The sequence below is a fragment of the Melopsittacus undulatus genome, chromosome 7, assembly GCF_012275295.1.
Source record: "Melopsittacus undulatus isolate bMelUnd1 chromosome 7, bMelUnd1.mat.Z, whole genome shotgun sequence".
Lineage (NCBI taxonomy): Eukaryota > Metazoa > Chordata > Aves > Psittaciformes > Psittaculidae > Melopsittacus > Melopsittacus undulatus.
Window position 1 is genome coordinate 33,828,620 of NC_047533.1, and position 19,307 is coordinate 33,847,926.

General features: G+C 42.4%; 1 protein-coding gene across 1 annotated transcript in view; it reads left to right on the forward strand.

Moving 5' to 3' along the window:
• The first annotated feature begins 306 nt into the window (after positions 1-306).
• ACSL1 (acyl-CoA synthetase long chain family member 1) overlaps positions 307-19,307 on the forward strand; it is a 41,810-nt gene continuing 22,809 nt past the window's right edge. Inside the window, exons 1-5 of the mRNA XM_034064623.1 lie at positions 307-416; positions 9,526-9,753; positions 14,873-14,987; positions 15,422-15,486; positions 16,745-16,846. Of these exons, the coding sequence (XP_033920514.1) occupies positions 9,559-9,753; positions 14,873-14,987; positions 15,422-15,486; positions 16,745-16,846 (477 nt within the window). The 5' untranslated portion in view covers positions 307-416; positions 9,526-9,558. The remainder of the gene's footprint in view (positions 417-9,525; positions 9,754-14,872; positions 14,988-15,421; positions 15,487-16,744; positions 16,847-19,307) is intronic.

Sequence of the window (19,307 nt, forward strand, 5' to 3'; positions counted from 1 at the left end):
CGGATCCGTACGGTGTGAAGCGGCGCTCCCAGCAGAGCACATGCTCTCACTCCCCTACGCTTCCCCCAGCGTTGGTGCCCGCACGTACGCTGTTTCCACCTCCCCCCACACGTTCTGTGTGTGTTACCGGGACACGCACAGTCCCACAGGCCGCAGCGGTGCCGCGGCCGGCACAATACCGACCGCGAGCCCCCAGCAGGCCAGCGGCCCTCCCGCCGGGCACGGAGAAGAGGCAGGGCAAGGGGCGGGAGGCGGGGCGGGGCAGGCCCGGACCCTAGAGCCCGCCGGGCGGCGCGAGCGGAGGAGGCGGGCTCGGCACAGGGACACGCCGCTCCCGCCGTGCTCGGCTTAAATAGGGCGGCGCCGGTGGAGCAGCGTACAGACGTGGTCGTTGTTGTTGCTGCCGGCGGTGGGAGGTGAGTGGGGCTCGGGGGTGCCGCAGCCGCCGGTGAACGGGAGTGTAGGGTGAGGATGAGGCCGAGAGGGGTTGGCGCAGGGCCGGGGGCTGTCACGGCCGCGTTCGCCGCAACCTGCTCTGCCGCCGCTGAAGTGGGCTGGCTCCGCCGGGGCCTGCCGCAGCCACCGCCACTACCCGGCCCTTCACCGCGGGGCTGGGGCGGCCTGCGCTGGTGCTGTCACCTGCGGGGCCGAGCGAGGGGTGGTGAGTGCAGGTGGGGCGGTGTTGGTGCCGACCCCCTCAGGCTGCTGCTGTGGGCATTTCCCTTCCACCCCCACGTTGGGGTCAGTTTCCCGAGGAGCAGCCTTGGCTTCCCCTTGCCCAAAATCTTCCAGAGGAGCGCAGCCGGCCGCCCCCGGCCCCCCGCCGGCGCTGCGGCAGCTCCGGCTGGCAGGGCATTGTTCGGCGCCAGCGCTGCGCTCCCCACGGCACGGGCTCGGGCCGCAGGGTGGTCTCTCCGGCCAGGCCCCGCTCCCGGAAAAGCAGCCCCCGCGCTGCCCGCCGCCCAGACCCGCAGGGGGGAGCGGGCTGGGGAGCGCCGTGCTGCCCCTCAGCCCCAGCGGGTTATGTGTGGTTGCAGGACCTCGCCTTCGGCTAGGTCGCTGTTACTGGCAGGAGTGCAGCGTGTACTTGAAGCAGCTTTTTTGGCTGTTTGGGGTTTGGTTTTTAATTTTTTTTTTCCTGTCTGAGCAGCTGAGAGCATGTATGGAAATGTAGCATGGGGCACACTGGCCTAAAATGGAAGGTTCAGTGAGTTTGACTTTGCAGGCCTCCTCTACTGTTAGGTAGGACTTGCAGTGCTACAGTGCAGGGATTTAGCCTGATTGCATGGTGCTTTTGTTCTAGGGTGCATACATTTCTCGTTCTTGCTGAACAGGAATTGCAACACTTGAAGCCTTCTGAGTTTCTAAAGGGCACGTCTGTGAAATTGTTTGGGGTATTATAGACACCCTCTTGGACCAAATCTATGTAAGCATATGCCTCCCTTGGGTTAGTGACTGCAGTATGGTGGACATATCCTGTGATAGGAAAGAGTGACATCTGAAGAAACTGCTATCAAAATCCTGCGGTTATATGCCTGTACCTGGACCACAGAGCTATTTCATGTGGTGTTAACAGACTTTTTCTTTCATCCATGCTGCTTTATAGGGAGCCATGCAGTCTCCTGAGCCTGTTTAGGAGTGTTTGTATTTGCCTCTCTGCTTTGGAACATGCTGTCAAACTCAGAAGCTGAGATTTCTCAGCTCAAGAGATTTGGATGTGACTTCTTGGATTAAGAAATTCTGAGTGTATGAAAGCATTGAGTTAGCTGAAAAATACCCGTCTCTTCTTGCAACAATAGTAGTTTTAGTAACGCAAAACCTGAAATATATAATTCCTCATGAAACCATTCAGTGACTGCCTGTGTCTTTATAAAGTCCAAGGATATCTAGCTTGCTTGTGTTGGAATAAGTCTGAGGATGTCTCATGAGGAAAACCTAAAGCCTGCAGTTGCAAGTAGCTGTTGTGTGTAATGTAATCGAGGTCTTGGGCCAATAGTTTTAGCCTATTCTAAGGACTGCATGATTATAATGAATTTAAAAGGCACCTTCTAAATTTGGTGGATGCTGTTTTACGTCTACAGATTGGCCAAGATGAGGTTTGAAGTAAGTGCTTTAGAAGCAAACCCCCAGGTAGCTTTTTGCTTCAAGGGCAAGTACAAGGTTGGTATCAGTGGAAAAGCAAAGCCAGTAGTTCAAAATGAAAGGAAGGACAACTTGGAAATGGTTATCCCGGTGACTCCCTTGTTGAACAAAGTCTCTGTAGCTGATTGCTACCTCATTGCTCCACTAAAAATAAATACCTCATAGGATTTTCTGAAGGAGATAGAGGTGGGTTACACTTTCTCTGTCCTCAGTGTATCAATCCCCAGTGGGGAACAGTCAAATGGCTTCTTCTCTTTCTCTCTTTCCCTCCAAGAAAACCACCCTGTGACTATTGTAAACTATAGCAGATAGAAGTTGTCTTTTGTTTTGTTTTTCTAAATCTTGGTAATACAGTTAAATGAAATGGGTGGACTCAGAAAGGCTAATGACAAGATTTATCAAATGTACAGCAGAGAGAGAGAGGGATATTCTGGCTTGAGGGAATATGTTGCCTGATAAATTAGGTTTCTGGTAGTCCAATGAATGGATTGCCTCCTATATCCTACTTCCCTGCTGTGCTAAATTACAAGTTCTGATATGTTAAATCTTGTAATATGTTAAATGTAACCAGTGATAACTCTCTGGAAATCCTCATAAAAAGGAGGGGAGATTGTTCATTGCATGCAGGCTTGCAGTACATGTGGCTGAGGGGTGCAGTGCTGTACAGCACTGACCTTTACAGGCAGTAGGCTGAACCCTGGCTGCAGATGGGGGGCTTGCATTTCTGCAGATCCTGCTTGACTCCTGAAACAAGGACACTTGATAACACAAGGCTTCTGCTCTTCCTTGCTGCCTTTCATGTTGGGAGCTATTAATCTACAGAGTAAAATATGATAGTAAAGTATTCCCTTGGGGTTAGGATTTGAATCTTGGTAGTACTGGAAGTTTGCCCAAAACCAACTGAAAAGAGCTTGCATGGTTTTATAGAGATTTAGAGGAAAACTGGGTTTTGTTTTTGTAGTTGGACTCCTTAAGGTTTAGAGCAGAAGTGCATGATGTCCCACTTTTAGAAAAGGACTTCTGTCGTCTTTGTATGAATTACTGTCTTAAACCCAAAACTCTTAAGCTTTTTAGTTTGATACTGCATGTGCCTTGTTTTGAAAACTTGGCCTCTGCATTTGGGCTGCATTAATAGGCTGGTGAGGATGGATTAGTTTCCTAGGAAAGCTAGATGAAAATGCTTACTATCCACTCAGAGGAAATACAAAGGATACCTTAATACCCGAGGTCAAGAGGTTGCTGGGTTTGTCATACTTGTTCTTGTGATGCTGGTGTTAGGAGGTCACTCGGTGAGCCAGTTGCTTCTCTTAAGTACTTACTGATTTGGCCAGCCTCAGTGTTAAGGGTTATGCTTTCTTAAAACATTCTTTTGAGTGTAAACACTGTCTGGTGTGACACAGTGTGGCTTACTGTGCCTGATGCAGGTTGCCTTCTGTTAGACTTGAGGTGACCGAAGGGTGAGCAAGAAACTCATTCTTGCTGAGTCTTGGGTGAGTACTTGGAGCATGTGTTAAGCTGATGTAGCATACTGAGCTACCTGAAAAGGAGCCTTTTCCTGGGAGGGGTAGAATGAATATTTTTGCAGGATCTATTCCAGCTGTTAATGCCACAAGAAAGCTGCTGGTTTGTAGAAATTTGCTTCTGTAGGATGATTTTCATCTACACTGTATTTGGATTGAGGTTAAATTAGAGTAATGCCATGATGTACTTGCAAATAGGAGATCTAGGGATGGAATTCTAGTGGAAAGTAATTTTAGCTGCAAGATAGATGTTTGTAAGTATATTCTGTGGTCTCTGAAGGTGGGAAGCTGGTAAGACTGACTTGTCAATGTGTGCATAGGCATGGATCAAAGGAAGCTTAAATCAATCACTGTCTTAAAGGTTTTACTGGGAACTATTGGTTTTCATTAATTTACAGGGTTACCAAGTGCTGTTTGACAGCTATAGTTGCACAAAAGGCATTGAGCAGCTCCTTGTCATGTGGTTCAGCTCCTGAACTTGAATAAACTCCAGTGACCTCACTGGTGTGCGCTCAGATTACTTGTTGGACATCATTAAGAGGCAAGGATCCAGGTGTTGTTCCATAGGACTGCAGCCAAATGTCTGAGGACAGGGCTGTGACTTTTTTTGTTGCTGGGCACAGAGCCTTGACACATCAGTATCACATGTAGTGCTTCTTAAAGGCTGCAGCAAGAGTCTTGCCTTCAGCTGCAGCTTATGAAGTAAATCACCATGGCCCAGTTGATGGGGCTGAATCCAGCTTCTAGGCTACTTCCTGCTAGTCCTGCCTTGTCCCAAATGCAGGAACAGCAACTGAACCAGCAGAGGCGAGCTGAACCATTGTGTGATGCCCTGTGGTTACCCAAAGCCAGACTGGGGAGCCTATGTGGGGTTGGATGTGGGGAGGGCAGTGAATATTAAGGACCTGCTTGTCCCAGGTGCACAGGATACATTCCTTACTAATAGCTTTTTAGCTCCTCCCTCTTTACTGTTGCTGGAAAGTGTATTTGTCAGCTACTGTTTTAAAAGGAGGGTTTATATCTCCAAAGCCTGGCTGGGTGATCTAAGTGATTCTAGGTAAGATATTTAGGTATTTTAAGGGGAGGAGGAGGGAAGGGAGCAGTGGAGAAGTAGAAGGAGGTTGAAAGGTGGCTGGAGGAGGAGGGTGATGGTGGCAGCAGAAGAGTAGTGGATTAGGCACTTCAATGTTGGTAGGTTTGTTCAGGAAAGTCCTTTGTGGCTAAAAAGAGACTGTCACAGTGTATATGACATGACAGGCTGCACCACAGGAGACATCTTGCTGTTGCATTAATGTTATATAAGCCTTAAATTGAGGATTCTCCTTGGCTGTACCTTGAGGTTGGTTGCGGTTTCCCTCCTTCCCTTCTGTGGTTACAGTTTGGTTCTGTTTCAGGCGGTTGCAAGACCTCAGTCAAGTTACTGCCTTGACTGTAGGACAAGGGGGAAATCCTGGGAGGACTTGCATGTGGTGTTTGGAGTTGCATGTTTAAGGTGTAGTATTACAACAGTCCATCTCTTTCCGGAGCTGTGCTGTTTTGTTTCCTTCTGGGAGCTAATGGTTACTTGGTTGTCTAGGCAAAAGTTAACCTAGCTGAAAACTAGCATCAGAACTAACCCAGGAAAGTGGTGTTTGCCAGATAACTTCCCCAGTGTGAGTGCACTACCAGATGAGTGCCTGGCCAGCACAAAGAGGGTTATGGGAGCATGTATCTGGAACAGGTTGGACTGATTCGAATTTAGGATGATTATCTATGTACTCTCAGATTAGGATTATGTATTTTATTTGGACAAAAGGATTTCTCTTGTTAATAGCCAAAGCTGTTTGTTTCACTGTTTCATGCCCAATAAAGAAGCTAGAATATGATTTTCTACTTCCTCTTTCAAAAAAATGAGTGATGAAAGACTTAAGTAAAAAGGATCCATGAGAGCTCTGCAGCATAACCTGTAGCAGTAAGAAAACAATCTGCAATGGCAAATAGCTCTGAGAATAGCTCAAAGATATATGGGTCAACTTGTCTTGTAGCTTTCTCCTGCCTTCAAGAAGCTGTGAAAATAACACAGCCACATCTTTTATGCCATGTGGTGGACCTTCCTTTATAGCAGTCCACTGCTGCACTGGTGTGCTGTTCATCTAAATATTGTGATGGAGAGGAAGAAAAGCCATTGGTTCTTGGGGTTGTTTTTTCTCTGCAATGCAAAGGATGACGGCTGCTCTCCCGTTCTCTTCTGTTGCGCTTGAATGATGTCTGGTTATGGATAGACAATAGGCAGGCTGCTGCCTGCTGTAAATAGCCCATTGTGTGCTGAGAGTAGGAGCAGCAAAGAACAGCAGAGTCCTGCCAACTTCGGTCATTGCCTTGAGATACTGGCTCTGCTGTAAGGAACGAGTCTTGGGTGCTGTGGGGTGTGGGTGCATGTGTGTGAGCAAAGAGCTGGCTTTGCATGAAATGTACAGAGCTCTTTAGCCAAACTGATGAGATGAGTTCAGATGGATGCTTTCATGGGCTGGTTTTCGGAAACTACTTCTGTGGTGGTGGCCAGGACAGGTAGCTATCTCTGAAGTAGTTTCCCCCTGTTATTAAATCCACTTTTGCATATCCTTTTATGTGTTTTTTTCTGAACTTGAAGACAAACCAAGGTCTACTGGTTGCGTCCAGGAAAGTGTTTTTGACCTCCAACATTGTCTCTTCTGCTGTAAGTTTTTTTTGCTACATGTATCAATGTAAGTATCACAGGCTGGTACTTCTGGTAATTGGGGACCTTCTTCCTTAGGTTCTCCAGCTGTAACTTTCAGCCACTTGCTATGTCCTTTCTCTTGCTGGGGCTGAGTTTGAGTGTCTGTTACTTGTGGTTGAGATCCTGTTTGGATGAGAAGCAATTGCAGGACCTGAGTTTGTGAAGTGACCATAGCTTTTCTGCTGAGAGAGCAGGCTTTGCTGGACCTTTTCTTGGGGAGAAGGACTGTAAGCCAGATCCTTGATTCAGTGGGAAGATCTTTATATTTCAGTCTAAAGGCTCTAAACTGCTCTTCTTGGTCTCAGCAAAGATCCTGGATGTCTTGTGCAATTAGAGTATGAGCCGAGTAACCATTGAGATGGATCAAAGAAGACTCGGAAGCATCAAAGCCCCCTTCTTTGATGGGGCACATTTGGATCCATATGTTAAGAATGCAGATAAATTCATGCTGTTGCATCTGGCTTTATCTTAAATACAGAAAACAAGAGCTGATACGACTTATCAGATAGTGTTAAAGCCAGAAATTGCTTAGTCTTGCAGAAAACTGTCCTAATCTTGGGGGTTTATTTGTGCTGATGAGGCAGAAAGTGTAATAAAGTCATCCCTTAATATAAACCTAAGCAGTAAAATATATCATTATGTAACTGATAACTTGCAGTGTACCTGCTCAAGAAAGGTTTGTGATACAGGCTGCTCTACAAACAAGTTGTCAAGGAAATGAAAAGTAGTGGTGTGCAGCTGAAATTGTAGCAGCTCCTTGACTACAGTGGGACTGTTCTGTGAAGGAAATGGTCATGTTTATTTCAGTTCTTGTTAGCTGTGATAGCACCACAGCCTTTTGAAAGAGTAACTCTCTAATTACATTGCATTCCTAAATCAATAGTCGGTGTGCAGGACAAGTCACGACTAATGCAGAGAAGAAAGCAAGTATCTGTTTTTTTAAAAGTCAAAGGTGCTTACTGTGGGGCTTGAGGAAGACTGATCTTAACCCTTACATATGTTTATAGCCCCCTTTTATTCTAGTTTCATAACATGGTGTCTATGATGTATGCAGAATTAACCTGTAAACCAAGAGTTCCCTTTTGGAATTACTCTTTATACTTATAGTTCATTGGTGTATATTAAGAGGTAGCTTTTGTACCTGCAATGCTAATAAGCATAATTTGATGCTTAAAAAGCAATAGCATGGTAATACTAAAGTAACTGATTTATTTCTTATGCTGGGGGAAGACAAAGGTGTTCCTAGTTAATATTTCAGTTCTTCTCTACCTTCCATTACTACAGCCTGATGTGTTGTGGATTTTGAGTATAGGCTGCTGTGTATCACAGTGCAAATAACCAAAGGGCATTTCTATAGCGGCCCTGCACTATATATCTAGGTGATACAGATCTGCAGCCTAAGGCTATGCTGTAAAAGAAAAGGGAGCAGGGAGAAAGAGGACAGTGCCTGAAGGCTGGGAAGCCTCTGATGGGCCTGGGACCATTCCAGAGGTGGAACTTGATTCCATCCTGAGGCTGCCCCCATCCATGACCTTACTTCAGCCTGTCCTTCTGCTAACATTGTGAAACCATGGGCCCTTTGAACGAATTTTATGCCCCTTTTTTTCCCCCCCTGTCTGTAGAAAATCCTTGTCCAAATACTGGTTAGACATTTTATGAACAAGACAACTCTTCTGCTGCCTGGTTGGATAACTGATTGCAGCAGTAAAGATTTCAAGGGTGGACTGTACACTAGAGATTTTCCTTTAGCAATCTGAAATCTTAGCCTCGTATGGTTGGTTTTAAAACGAATAAGCGTAGAAGTCTGCCTGTTTGGATTGCAGCGTCTCCTATGCTGCCATCCTGCCGTAGTGTATGGTTATATGATATGTTCTAGCTATTTAAACACCTATTTTGATGTTCTGTAGGACCTTTGTTTAATTTTAATGCCCGTAGGACATGGCTGGACCTAAATCATCTAAGCAAAGAACTCTTGCTCTTCAATCAAGCAGGAAAGGGTTGCTTCCCCCCACCCCACCCTGACAGCAGCCTTTGTCAGCTGTTCCTACGTGGCTGGAGGCTGGGCTGGTGACAGCGGCTGTGAGCAGTGCTGCCAGCCGGGAGGGCAGGCGGGTGCCCTTCAGCAGGCGGTGGGGTGCCTGGGTGCGGGTTGCCATTGGCCTGGAGCAGGCTGGCTGCCTGCTGCTTACCTCTCACCTACTGGGCAGGAGCTGGTGTGTTTGACATGTGATGAACGTCCTGGGAGACCTTGGCTGTAGAGGAGTGCACCAGCTGAGCTGATGGCAGTCTTCTTTCTCTTTTTTTCTCCCCCCCCCCCCCCCCCATGACTGGTTTTTGCTCTGGAATATCCGTGTCAGAAAGCACTGGCAGGGAGCAGCCTCTGTCAACTCTTCCTTCTTTGTGAACAGGGCAAATCAAATGTGCTTCCTGTGCTTGATTATATTGCTGTGTGCTGCTGCTTTGGGCCTCCTTAGATGCTGCTTTAGCATGCCTCATGACCACAGATAATATGCTGGCATCGTGCTGGGGGAAATAAGAAGCTTGCTAGCACAAGAGGAGTTATGGGAGGATGTTGGCTTTGAACGCAGCTTGCTGTAGTGAGCGTTCTGTACATGACTGAAGGGAGAGTAAAGAGTTTATTTTACTGGATTTAACAGATGAAAAATCCTGCTCCTGCTATGCTACTGTAGGATTAGGATGCTCTCTGTTATGTTAACAAGTTAACATTCTACAGCCCTACCTCTCCCTCCCAGACTTCCGTGTCTGACACTGTTTAAACAGTCTCCCAGTACAGCTATTCTACAAATAACTAGTTTACATTTGTGAAATGCTGTCCTTTAACAAAACAATTGCCTCCTATTTTGAAATGCTGTGTCTGTTAAAAGCAGTATTAAAACCCTAAAGAAATTGCTTCCTGTCAGCCCTGCCTGTTTTTCTGGAGTATGAACCACTAATCACTTGTTTATTTAATTGCAGTACAGCAGTCTAAAGGTATTGCCTGCCAAGTCGCAGATAATTTTGATAGTGGGAAGCCAGTAGGACAATGCCTACATCACTCTCCCACAATAACAGTTAACTGAAAGGGGTTTTCAAATCTTTTTGTATAACTTTCTTTCATATCACCAGATTCCAGCATCACGACAACTGCACTGAATTGCAATGCAAGCACATGAGTTGTTTAGACATCTACGAATGCCAGAACTTGGGGACGTCAGGCAGTATGTGCGTACCCTTCCAACCAACACGCTTATGGGCTTTGGTGCTTTTGCAGCTCTCACAACCTACTGGTATGCAACAAGACCGAAAGCACTAAAACCACCATGTGATTTAGCAATGCAATCTGTGGAAGTAGAGGTAAGTGACACTTGGTGGATGCTGTTGTTCACTATTGTTCACTGAATGCTGTTCATTTTGAAGCCTAAAGATGGCATTGAGAGAGACCAAACACTGATTTGTAGATGAATGTTTCTAAACCTGTAGTGTGTGGGGAATATATTTCAGGGCATGTTTGGTTTGGGGGTTTGTTATTTAAAATATGGCCTGAACTCAGTTTTTTGGCTTTCTGAATTTGCAAACTAGTTTGGGGGTTGTTGAGGTCATGGTGGTAGTAACTAACATGGGAGAAGAAGATTCTGTGCTGCAAAAATGGAGCTTCTGATCTGACTGGTGGCAGGAAACTTGTGCATGTTAAAATCAGTACAGTGTAGTTTTCAGCTCCTGGCCCTGTGTTTAGGTGATGAACTATTAAATTAGGCTTTAGGGTCAGAGTATACTGATTAGGCTAATACTTTTCTGTTATATTTATAATAACTGTCAGATGAGACTTTATATAGGGTTACAAGCATGAAGAGGGTACTGATTGTCCTCACATGATCTGTAGAAATGTATTAGTCTTGCAAATTGATCCCAGCTATAGAGTGAGTTGAAATTAAAGCAACCAACCACCTGCTAAATTCTGGATGTGCTAGCTTAGCTTTTGTCTTATGCTTTTTGGAGGCAGGCAGAGTTATTGTTAGGTGGTGGGTTTTTTTAATAGTGAAACAAAATGTGGGAACAGTCTGACTAGGAGGAACTGCTGCTTAGAAGCAAATATAGACAACTGATTACATAGATGGGGCTCCCCAAGCAGCAGTTATATCAATTCCCCTATTAACTATAGAGTCAAGATTTTACCACTTATTCTTTTAAGAGTGCCTCTGTATTTCTTCAGGGTAGACAAGGTGTTTTCTCCTTTTCAAGGAAGGAGACAGCTTTGAAAAGCTGTGATCTTCAAGGGAGATAATTATGAAACATAGGATTGTAAGGCTGAGTTTCTTGCGTTACTCTCGATAGTCAGATACAATGGTTACCATTATAGATTTTCTTAACATTTGCAACTGAACTCTTCTTTTATAGCATATTCTTCTGTGTGGATAGAGTGTACCTAGTTGTCCTATATCAAATGCAATTAACGTGACTTTGTCCTTAAGAGTAGATGTGACTACAAACTCATGTAAACATATATGGCAAAGCAGTCTGGAATTTGGAGTAGGTAAACTTTAATGAACTTCAGCAAATCAAATGCCTGTCATAGTCTCGAATTGGGCATTTTCTTTGCAATGTTTTGTGATAATTGAGGTTGAAGAATGTAGCATTAGTTGGCCTCTCCATTCAAAATCGTAGTACCATTTATTTCCTATTCTTCCCTGTTTGGCATGCAGTAAGCTTACTATAACATATTATGTTACTATATAGCAAGTAATGGTCTGATATTAGAAGTACACAAAGGGGAAAGTAAAACATGCTCTGGTAATGTGATAATTACCCAGAATGCCCGTTTTCAAAAGGTATTTTATATACATGTGTATAGTAAGGATTCAGAAGTTAGCTCTTGCTTCTTTTGGTGAGCTTTCCCAATCCCATCAGCAGCCACTTAGTGGGTGCAATAGTCCTGTAGAACAGCATGTTTTGGTGGCTGGAATAAACTAGCAGTGAAAGTTTTTTTCTGGCAGTGGGGGGCCTCACTAGTCAATCTGGCCTTCAACAGATTTGAGGGAGGTGTGTTGCATTGGAAGATGGTAAAACTGTCTCTTAACTGGCCATAAACCCAATGACAGATGTTTATTTGCTTGAGAATTTTGGCAGCCTTCTCAGTTCAGTGCCTTTACTTCTTCAGCACTGCTGGATTCTGTAATTGAAATAATTGTTTAGTAGTGTGAGACTTCACTGAACTGCTTAACACATCATTGATCCATATTGTGCTAATTAACATCAGCTCTCTGATCAGAGCACAATAGGTACAACAGCATTATTTTTCATTTTCTCTTTAGAAAATACATTTTAATAGGAAGACTGAACAGTAGTTAAACTTAAATGAGCACCAGATGAGTGTGTTAGCATGTCTTGGTGATAAAGAGCTCACGCTTTGAGAACAGGTTGAAATGAGCAAGATCAATCCAGTTTTGCCTATTGACAGTCCAGATACAGCCTTTAATGTTGCAGACTGCACCAAACTAATCAAATGAGAATGTATGTTTTGAAGAAAGCTTCAAGTGTCGGTTAGAATTAGTACTGCTATAACAGTAACAAGGATGTAGTACAGTGCTTGCTATTCAGTTTCTCATTACATTTGCTTAGAATTTCATTTAGCTTACTCCATTCTCTTATACATGTGGTAAGATGGATTCTCTTCTATTGAAGAAAACCACCAAATACTGCTCTCAAGTTCTGTCTTAACATTGTTTTTTCTGGCTAAGTAATACAATATTGAAATGCCTAAGGAGTAAGCAGTGTGGTCCAGAAAAAAAGATATGGCAGGAGGCAATTCATTTTCTCTACTTTTTTAATATCTAATCTGTTTGTTCATTAATGGTAGCAATTTGAACTATAAATAGGCTTATGCTTAATTCTTACTTGTGGTCTGTTTCCTCAGCCCAGCAAAGTTTAAATGAAATCAGTGACTGGATAAGGTTTCTAAGTGTTCTGATAATAGATCTTAATAACTTTCTGTGGGAAGAAAATGATCATATTTACTACTGTTCCAGGTCACTTCCCGTCTCTGTAAAGTTTAAATTTAGTAGGCTGGCACCCAGTGACCCATTTTAACAATCACTGAATGAGCATGAAGGCTGCACACTTGGTTGAATATTGATACACTTTTCTAGATAGATACACCTTTCTAGAGTAGATGGCACTGTTAATGGAGTACAGTCTTTAAAGTATGCATACTACGGTTACATTTCACTGAAAGAAACCCTCTTGTGTTCAAAGTTCCCAATCTAATCTCTCTTCAGTGGAACTTCTCCTCAAAAGTATAGGTGAAAATCTTTTCATTTGAATCCCTTCCATGTAGGAAGGGAGACAAAATTAATGAAGAGTTATTCTAAATAAAGTCTGACTAGTGCAAGGCTGCATTGCTGAGACTCATGCTGTACTCGGTCATGCACTATATTAAGAATTTCAGTGCTACAGTGATGGTAGAAATAGGGCATTTGTCTTGCATTTTGCAAGCTTATGCACCCTTGATGTCTGTAGTTGTAGGCGTATCTGGATCTGTCTGCTTGTGGATTGCTCTTTCCTCTGGTGACTGGTAGCTGCACAGCTTTGGCTGTTAATTTGAGTGCCTGTGTATGGCTGTCAAATATTAAATATTGCTTTAAAGCCCCAGATACTTCTGTTTGGCTCAATTTCAGCTAAGGCATGAAGGAAGGAATATAAATAAACACTAGGATGTCAGTATTTTCTAATAGTAAGAGTTTGCATTTGTGACTCACTTTTTTTTCCTAACTTTAGCACGGAAGCCATGGAGAGAAGTATTCAACTCATGAAAATTTTTAAACCTAATTATATTTTCCTCATACATTACCAGAACTGTAGTTTTCTTTGCTTTTCAGGAATCACTTGATTAGACATGTGCTTGTCTCCATTTGAAGTGATCAGCCTTAGCTGTTGCATGCTTATCTAGGGATTGGCATGCTTTAAATTATAATGGCTGGCTTGAAGACACTAGTTTATACTTCTTGCTGCTCAGAATATGCATGTTGGTGACCTAAGCACCACTTGCTAATATACTTTCTGAGGAAAGTGAAAATTTGGTCTCTTGCCTTTCAGGCATGGTGGAGCCAGCAGTATGTTTTGACATGACTGCTAATTCTAAGCAGCCCATGTCAACAAGAAGCAAACCCTTGGCTTGAGCAAAGGAGTGGCAAGCATTGCATTATGCATAGTGTTTTGTGAAAACAAGTTAGGCTTGTTTTAGTGTTGTTTTTTCTCTTCTCTGTGCCTTTAATGTACTAGCTCCTTTCTGTGGACACAGGCAATATGACATCTTCTGCAGATGAACCTGTGTTTATCTAGTTTCTATAGGAACAGATGCATTCTGGTCTTCTAGGGTACTTTGAAAACAGGAAAATACACTAATGGCCATGATAAGCCTATTGCATGTGAACAGGTTTTTGAGGTTGTGCATGAGGAACAACTCGGGCACAGATTTAGTTAGTTCATAATTTGACTTTTGTAGAAGAGCCAGGAGTAGACAGCAGCCACTGATAGAGAATCTTATTAAATGTTAACCCAAGACCCTCTGTTTAACCAGCTAGGTTCTTCCTGCTAAGAACTCTTTTGCAGATGCCTGTCATCATAGCAGGACTAATAAATATGGCCCAATAGTACTTGCATAACTGCAGTTTGTGAAACATGGTTGGTATAAAATGAGATGGTTTAATCACTCTAGAAAAGGCTGGTTTTGTATTGACTTCAAATTGTCACTCTAGACAAGGCTGGTTTTGTATTGACTTGCAATTGTAGCCTGTGTTAAATGCTCATCTGCTGAAAGATGGTGATATTAATCCTTAAGGTAATATTGGCTTGCCTGCCTCTGACAAGATCAGGAGGAAGCATTTTTTGTAAGATAGAACTTTAAACTGGATTAAAGGGCTCAGTGTTTATCTGGTATAGAGTATTTCACTTATGAGAACACTTGTTCAGGGTGGTCTTGTCCACCCTTAAAATCATTTAGGCTCTGAAACCACTGTTTGAAGTGTGATTATATTTTGTAATCTTAATCAGAAAAGTAGATTAGGATCTCAGCATTAATACTGTACCTACAGAGTTGAAGCTGGAATGATTTAGAAAGCTTGATGGGATTAATTGTGATATATACTGCAATAATAAAGCTTTTCTTAAGAAAAGCCCTGTAAGGACTGTCAAAGGGCATTTTGTCACTTATTTGTTCTGTGCTGTTACAGATCTCTGAGGAGGAATAAGATTTTGCCTGACAGGTTTTTACTAATGCAGGGAGCAATCTGACTCTTTAAACAAAATCCTCGGAAATCTTGCCAGTGTCTTCACTGACCTAAAAGAACTGAAGTTCTCTGAAGCTGAATTTGCCAAGGCTCATAATGATTTAATGGATGAGGTTTTTTTTTATTTCTTCAGGAAATTCCTGTTCATTTATAATAAACAAGTGTCTAACCTTCCTAATTGGTTTCCTTAGGGTGGTGAACATGCTCGAAGGTCCTCTCTTCTTAGCAGTAATGAACCGTTGGTTTACTACTATGACGATGTGAGAACAATTTATGATATCTTCCAAAGGGGTGTACAAGTATCAAGTAAGTCTTAAGCTAAAGATACTTTTTTTTTCTTTTTAACAATATGTCAAGAACTAAAGGTCTAGGCTCATTTGAAATGCATAGAGGACAGGGATAGGGGATGTCTATCTACCAATATGATAAATGTATTGGATGTAAGTTTTCTTGTAGGCAAATATAACTGACCTCTTGTGAAGCAGAGTTGTGTGAATAAAGTCAGTGCTGTGTTCCTTTAGCCTAAACCAACCTTGTCTGTGTGTCCCTCCTCAGCTTCTCTCCCTGACACCCCCCACCCCAACATTCCACTCCCCCTAAAAAAGATCCAGACAACTGGGTTTGTCTCTGAAGGCCTCTGCAGAGAATCTAGAGACTTACCACCATGAATGTAGTTAGTGTGATGTCAGGACAGAGGAGTCGGGTTAAGTTTTGAGTAACTTCTGATTATCTTTGTTTAGATAATGGTCCATGTCTAGGTGTTAGAAAACCAAACCAGCCGTATGAGTGGATCTCCTATAAAGAGGTAAGTCTCTAATCCAGTGCTAGACCTGCTTTTGTTTGTGGAGACCATTGATACAACATCCAGTAATGTGATATAACAAATCTTAATTATTTATAGATGTTTTAAAGCTGTAGCAGAATATTGCAGAAAGGTTTTAGTTTCAACGACAGTGTCTTGAATAGCATCAGATACGTGCAAGGGAGAAGAGTATCTCCTGCACTTACTTGGTTTAAGTTTTTCAGAATTTGTTACCTTGGCAGGTTTTAGCATTTCATTGCTGAATTGTTTAGGACTTGGGCACTGCCTCTAAAAGGCTGCAGCTTTGAAGTAGTATTCTGGGACTCAGACTGCTACTACTCTACGTGCTTGCTTCTGAAACCTTCATTTTACACTAGGAAAGGTCCTATCTACAGATGCTCCTTGTGCTTCTTGACAACTTGTCTCCATAGTGCTGAATGATGTTTGTATAGGGTGCTAAAAGATACACTTCTAACTACTAGCATGCTCCTTAATGATAGCTAAAAATACCTTTATGCAAATCTTTGTTCACAGCTGTGCACTTCTAGGTTGTTCCTGATTTAATCTGTTATTCAAATTTGCATAAACCTTGTCTATTACATACTGTTAGGGTCATTAGTACCTTTTGTATGTAGCAGACCTCACTTTTTCCAAGGTGATTTTTGCTAGGTGCAACCTATCTGTATTTGCTGTTTGAATCATGTGACTAACATGGATTCAGGTCATATGCTATGTGGAAAGAATTTAGAAAATTGCTTTCCCAGGCTTCCTTTATCGACCTAGCTGTGTTTTGCTTCCTTGTTCCCTTCCTTTTAGAAGGGGAAAATGCTATTCCCACAAGCGCTGAATGAAACAGAAAGATGGCATATGTAGTGCCTTAGACTGAGCAGAAATATAATCTTGAATCATTCCATGGTCACTTGTGCAGTTCCATACAGATACAACAAAACAGCCTTTTCTGTATATGTGAGCCTAACTTTTAAACCTACACTTAATACTTTTAAGTCCAACTGGATTAAGTGCTTTTTCTGCTGCATATAGAGTTCAAGTGTCGTATCTACAGTCAGTGAAGTGTAATGACACTGCGATGTTTCAGTTATCAAAGTCACAGAGGACATGCAGAATAGACTAAAAAACTTATGTCTGCTTCACACCGGTTATTTGCCTTCTTTTTGTAAGACCTAAGGTAAAATAATGTTGATGGGTATAAACTGATGAGCTTGCTCTCATTTTTTTTTTTTTTCTTTTTTCCCCTCTACAGGCTTCAGACAGAGCTGAGTATGTGGGCTCTGCGTTACTCCACCGAGGCTTCAAACCATCTCACGTTCAATACATAGGAATCTTTTCACAAAACAGACCTGAGGTAATTTGACAGTGTGTGTATTGGTAGTATAGTTGTTATTGAGTGTGCCATTCCTCTATCTGTTGCTTTTTGGCAGTGTGCTGAGCTTCCCTAATAGGAGTCCACGTGGTGTTGGACAAGGCTATAAAGGCTGACACTGTAGAACAACAAGCCATAAACTTTGATACATTTTGATGACACAATTATTAGAGTCCTGGTGTTCTGCTCCCAAAGCTGAATGCAGAAGGTTGGATAGCAGGAAGAGAATCAGGGAATCCAGAAGAACTGAACTCATTCTCCTCTTTCCAGTTTACAGAGGAAATCTGTTTAATGGGAAGCTAATGTGGTACTTAGAGAATGTAATCACCATTTGCTTTCTCTTAAAAAGTGGCACTGGAGTGCAAGGTAATTGAAAGTGGTTGGAAGCAATAAGGTTGTGTTAAAACATTTCAAATCACTTAGTGATTAAATATTTGGACAAATAGGAGATGGTCAGAGACCCTGGACACAAAGATTCTGGGAGACAGAACTGCTTAGGAAGGCAAAATTGGAAGTTAATCGCAGTTTAATAAAGGGGCATAAAGACTAAAGAGAGACATAATCAAAGAAGACCTGATAAAGCAAAATGGTGTTACAAACCTGAGACAACTTTGGGATATTTAGATTGATTAGCTGGTGCCTATCCATTATAACTCAGAAGTGGTTCTGGATTACTTTTTCTAAAAATATTATGGAATATTCAGTAAATATTTGTTCTCTGGAGTTGTTTATTAAACATAGGTTAGAAAAACTCAGTCCTATTAGATAATTTATGTGCTTAGTGGTCTGAGCTGGTACTTGCTGCATTAAGCTAATACAAACCTGTATTGAGAGGGGACCGTTTAAGTTTTGTTAGAACTATTCTGTCACTCTTGATTAAATGCTCTCAGCTGGATGCCATTATATAGAGCCATCTACAGTGTTGACAGCATTAGGAGTTGTATCTGTCTTGGTCGTGCTGGACAACAGCTTGCTGTTAGGTCTCTTCTGATTTCAAGTTTGCCATTGAGCCTTCCCTCCTGTCATTAAAATGCAAGTTATGTGATAAGTGACCTTGATCCCCTTCCTCCTCTTCTAACCTACAACACAAACTCCCCTAACTCTAGCCTTGTATGGATGAAGTAAACACAGTTTCAAGACTCTTAAATTTGCAGTTTGGTGCTTGGCTTTTCCTGCTGGAATTCTGTTCTAGAAAGCTGTTAAATGACATGGTGTGACTGATTTTTCAGTCTCCTGTGTTTATAGCATTATGAACTGGAAATGAAAAAGGGAGCTGTGGGAGTGTTGTACTAGTTTGAACTGTTTCTCTATAGACATTTGGGTGAAAAGTCTTTGGCTGCTAGGCCAGTGGATTCTCTGAAAGAGCATGGTAGTGTGGTCTGCTCTTGGATCACAGAGACAAAAGGTGCTTGAGTTGCATTGCTCCAGCAGGCTTTGAGTTGGGTCAGGAATGAGCTGGAAAGACTTGTTTAAAGCAGCAATTTTAAATCTGGGGTTTTCCCTGCTGAAAACCACTGAATGGGTGTTGTAACATCCCAAATATAATTGCTAATCCAGACATGAGATTGAGATTTTTTTTTTGTGTGTGTGTGAAATGATTCATGTTTGTCAGTTCATGAACAACTGCTGGGAAAACCCCCTAATGGGGAAAATCCTAGTATGTTACTTGCTTAAATGTTCACAAAAAAACCAAACTTGGATTTATAAATAAAAATATGACTTTCTCTGAGTAACTGGAGAACAGATGATTTTAACAGGAAGTTGTGTTTTGGATTGAGAGAACAGGACAGGGAAATAGTACAAGGATCCTTTAACAGAAGGTCAGAACCATGTCAGAAAACAAATTGAAACTTCCAGGCTGTTGGCTGTATTCAATACTGGATGTTTGCCTGGGCTTTGAGAGAGACCTCAGATGTTAAGGTTTTATATTTGTATTGACCTACTCTTAAATTTAGAAGGGAAAATGAAAGAAAAATATATCGGTAGTCCAGAAAATTAAGATGCTGGTTGTTGTATTGAGAGTGATGATGTGCAAAAGTTGAAGGCTGCAACAAGGAGCTTTTATCACTGTGCAGCTTCTGAGGTTGAACAAAGTAGACTCCCACCTTATTAAGATACCTATTTCAGGCTGCTGAACAGCAATACAGCTGCCCCCTTGTTACATGTACAGGTGGGGTATTCAGTGGACCCTTTTATGGCTAGCATAGATGTGCCTGCTTAGACTTGCTAGTATTCCTAGTATCTACATTGAAGTCTAGTTACTTGCTAGCTGGCCTTGAAGTAGTCTTATTAAGAAGTCTTTTTGGACAAGAGGTGTACAACTTGCCTATCATACAAATGTTTTCAGAAAAACTCCCTGCATTTAAGGTGGTCTTAATCAGTAGAGAGCTTACTTCAGGAAACTTGACCCTAATAGTTTGTGAAAGTGGCATTTAGCAATTTT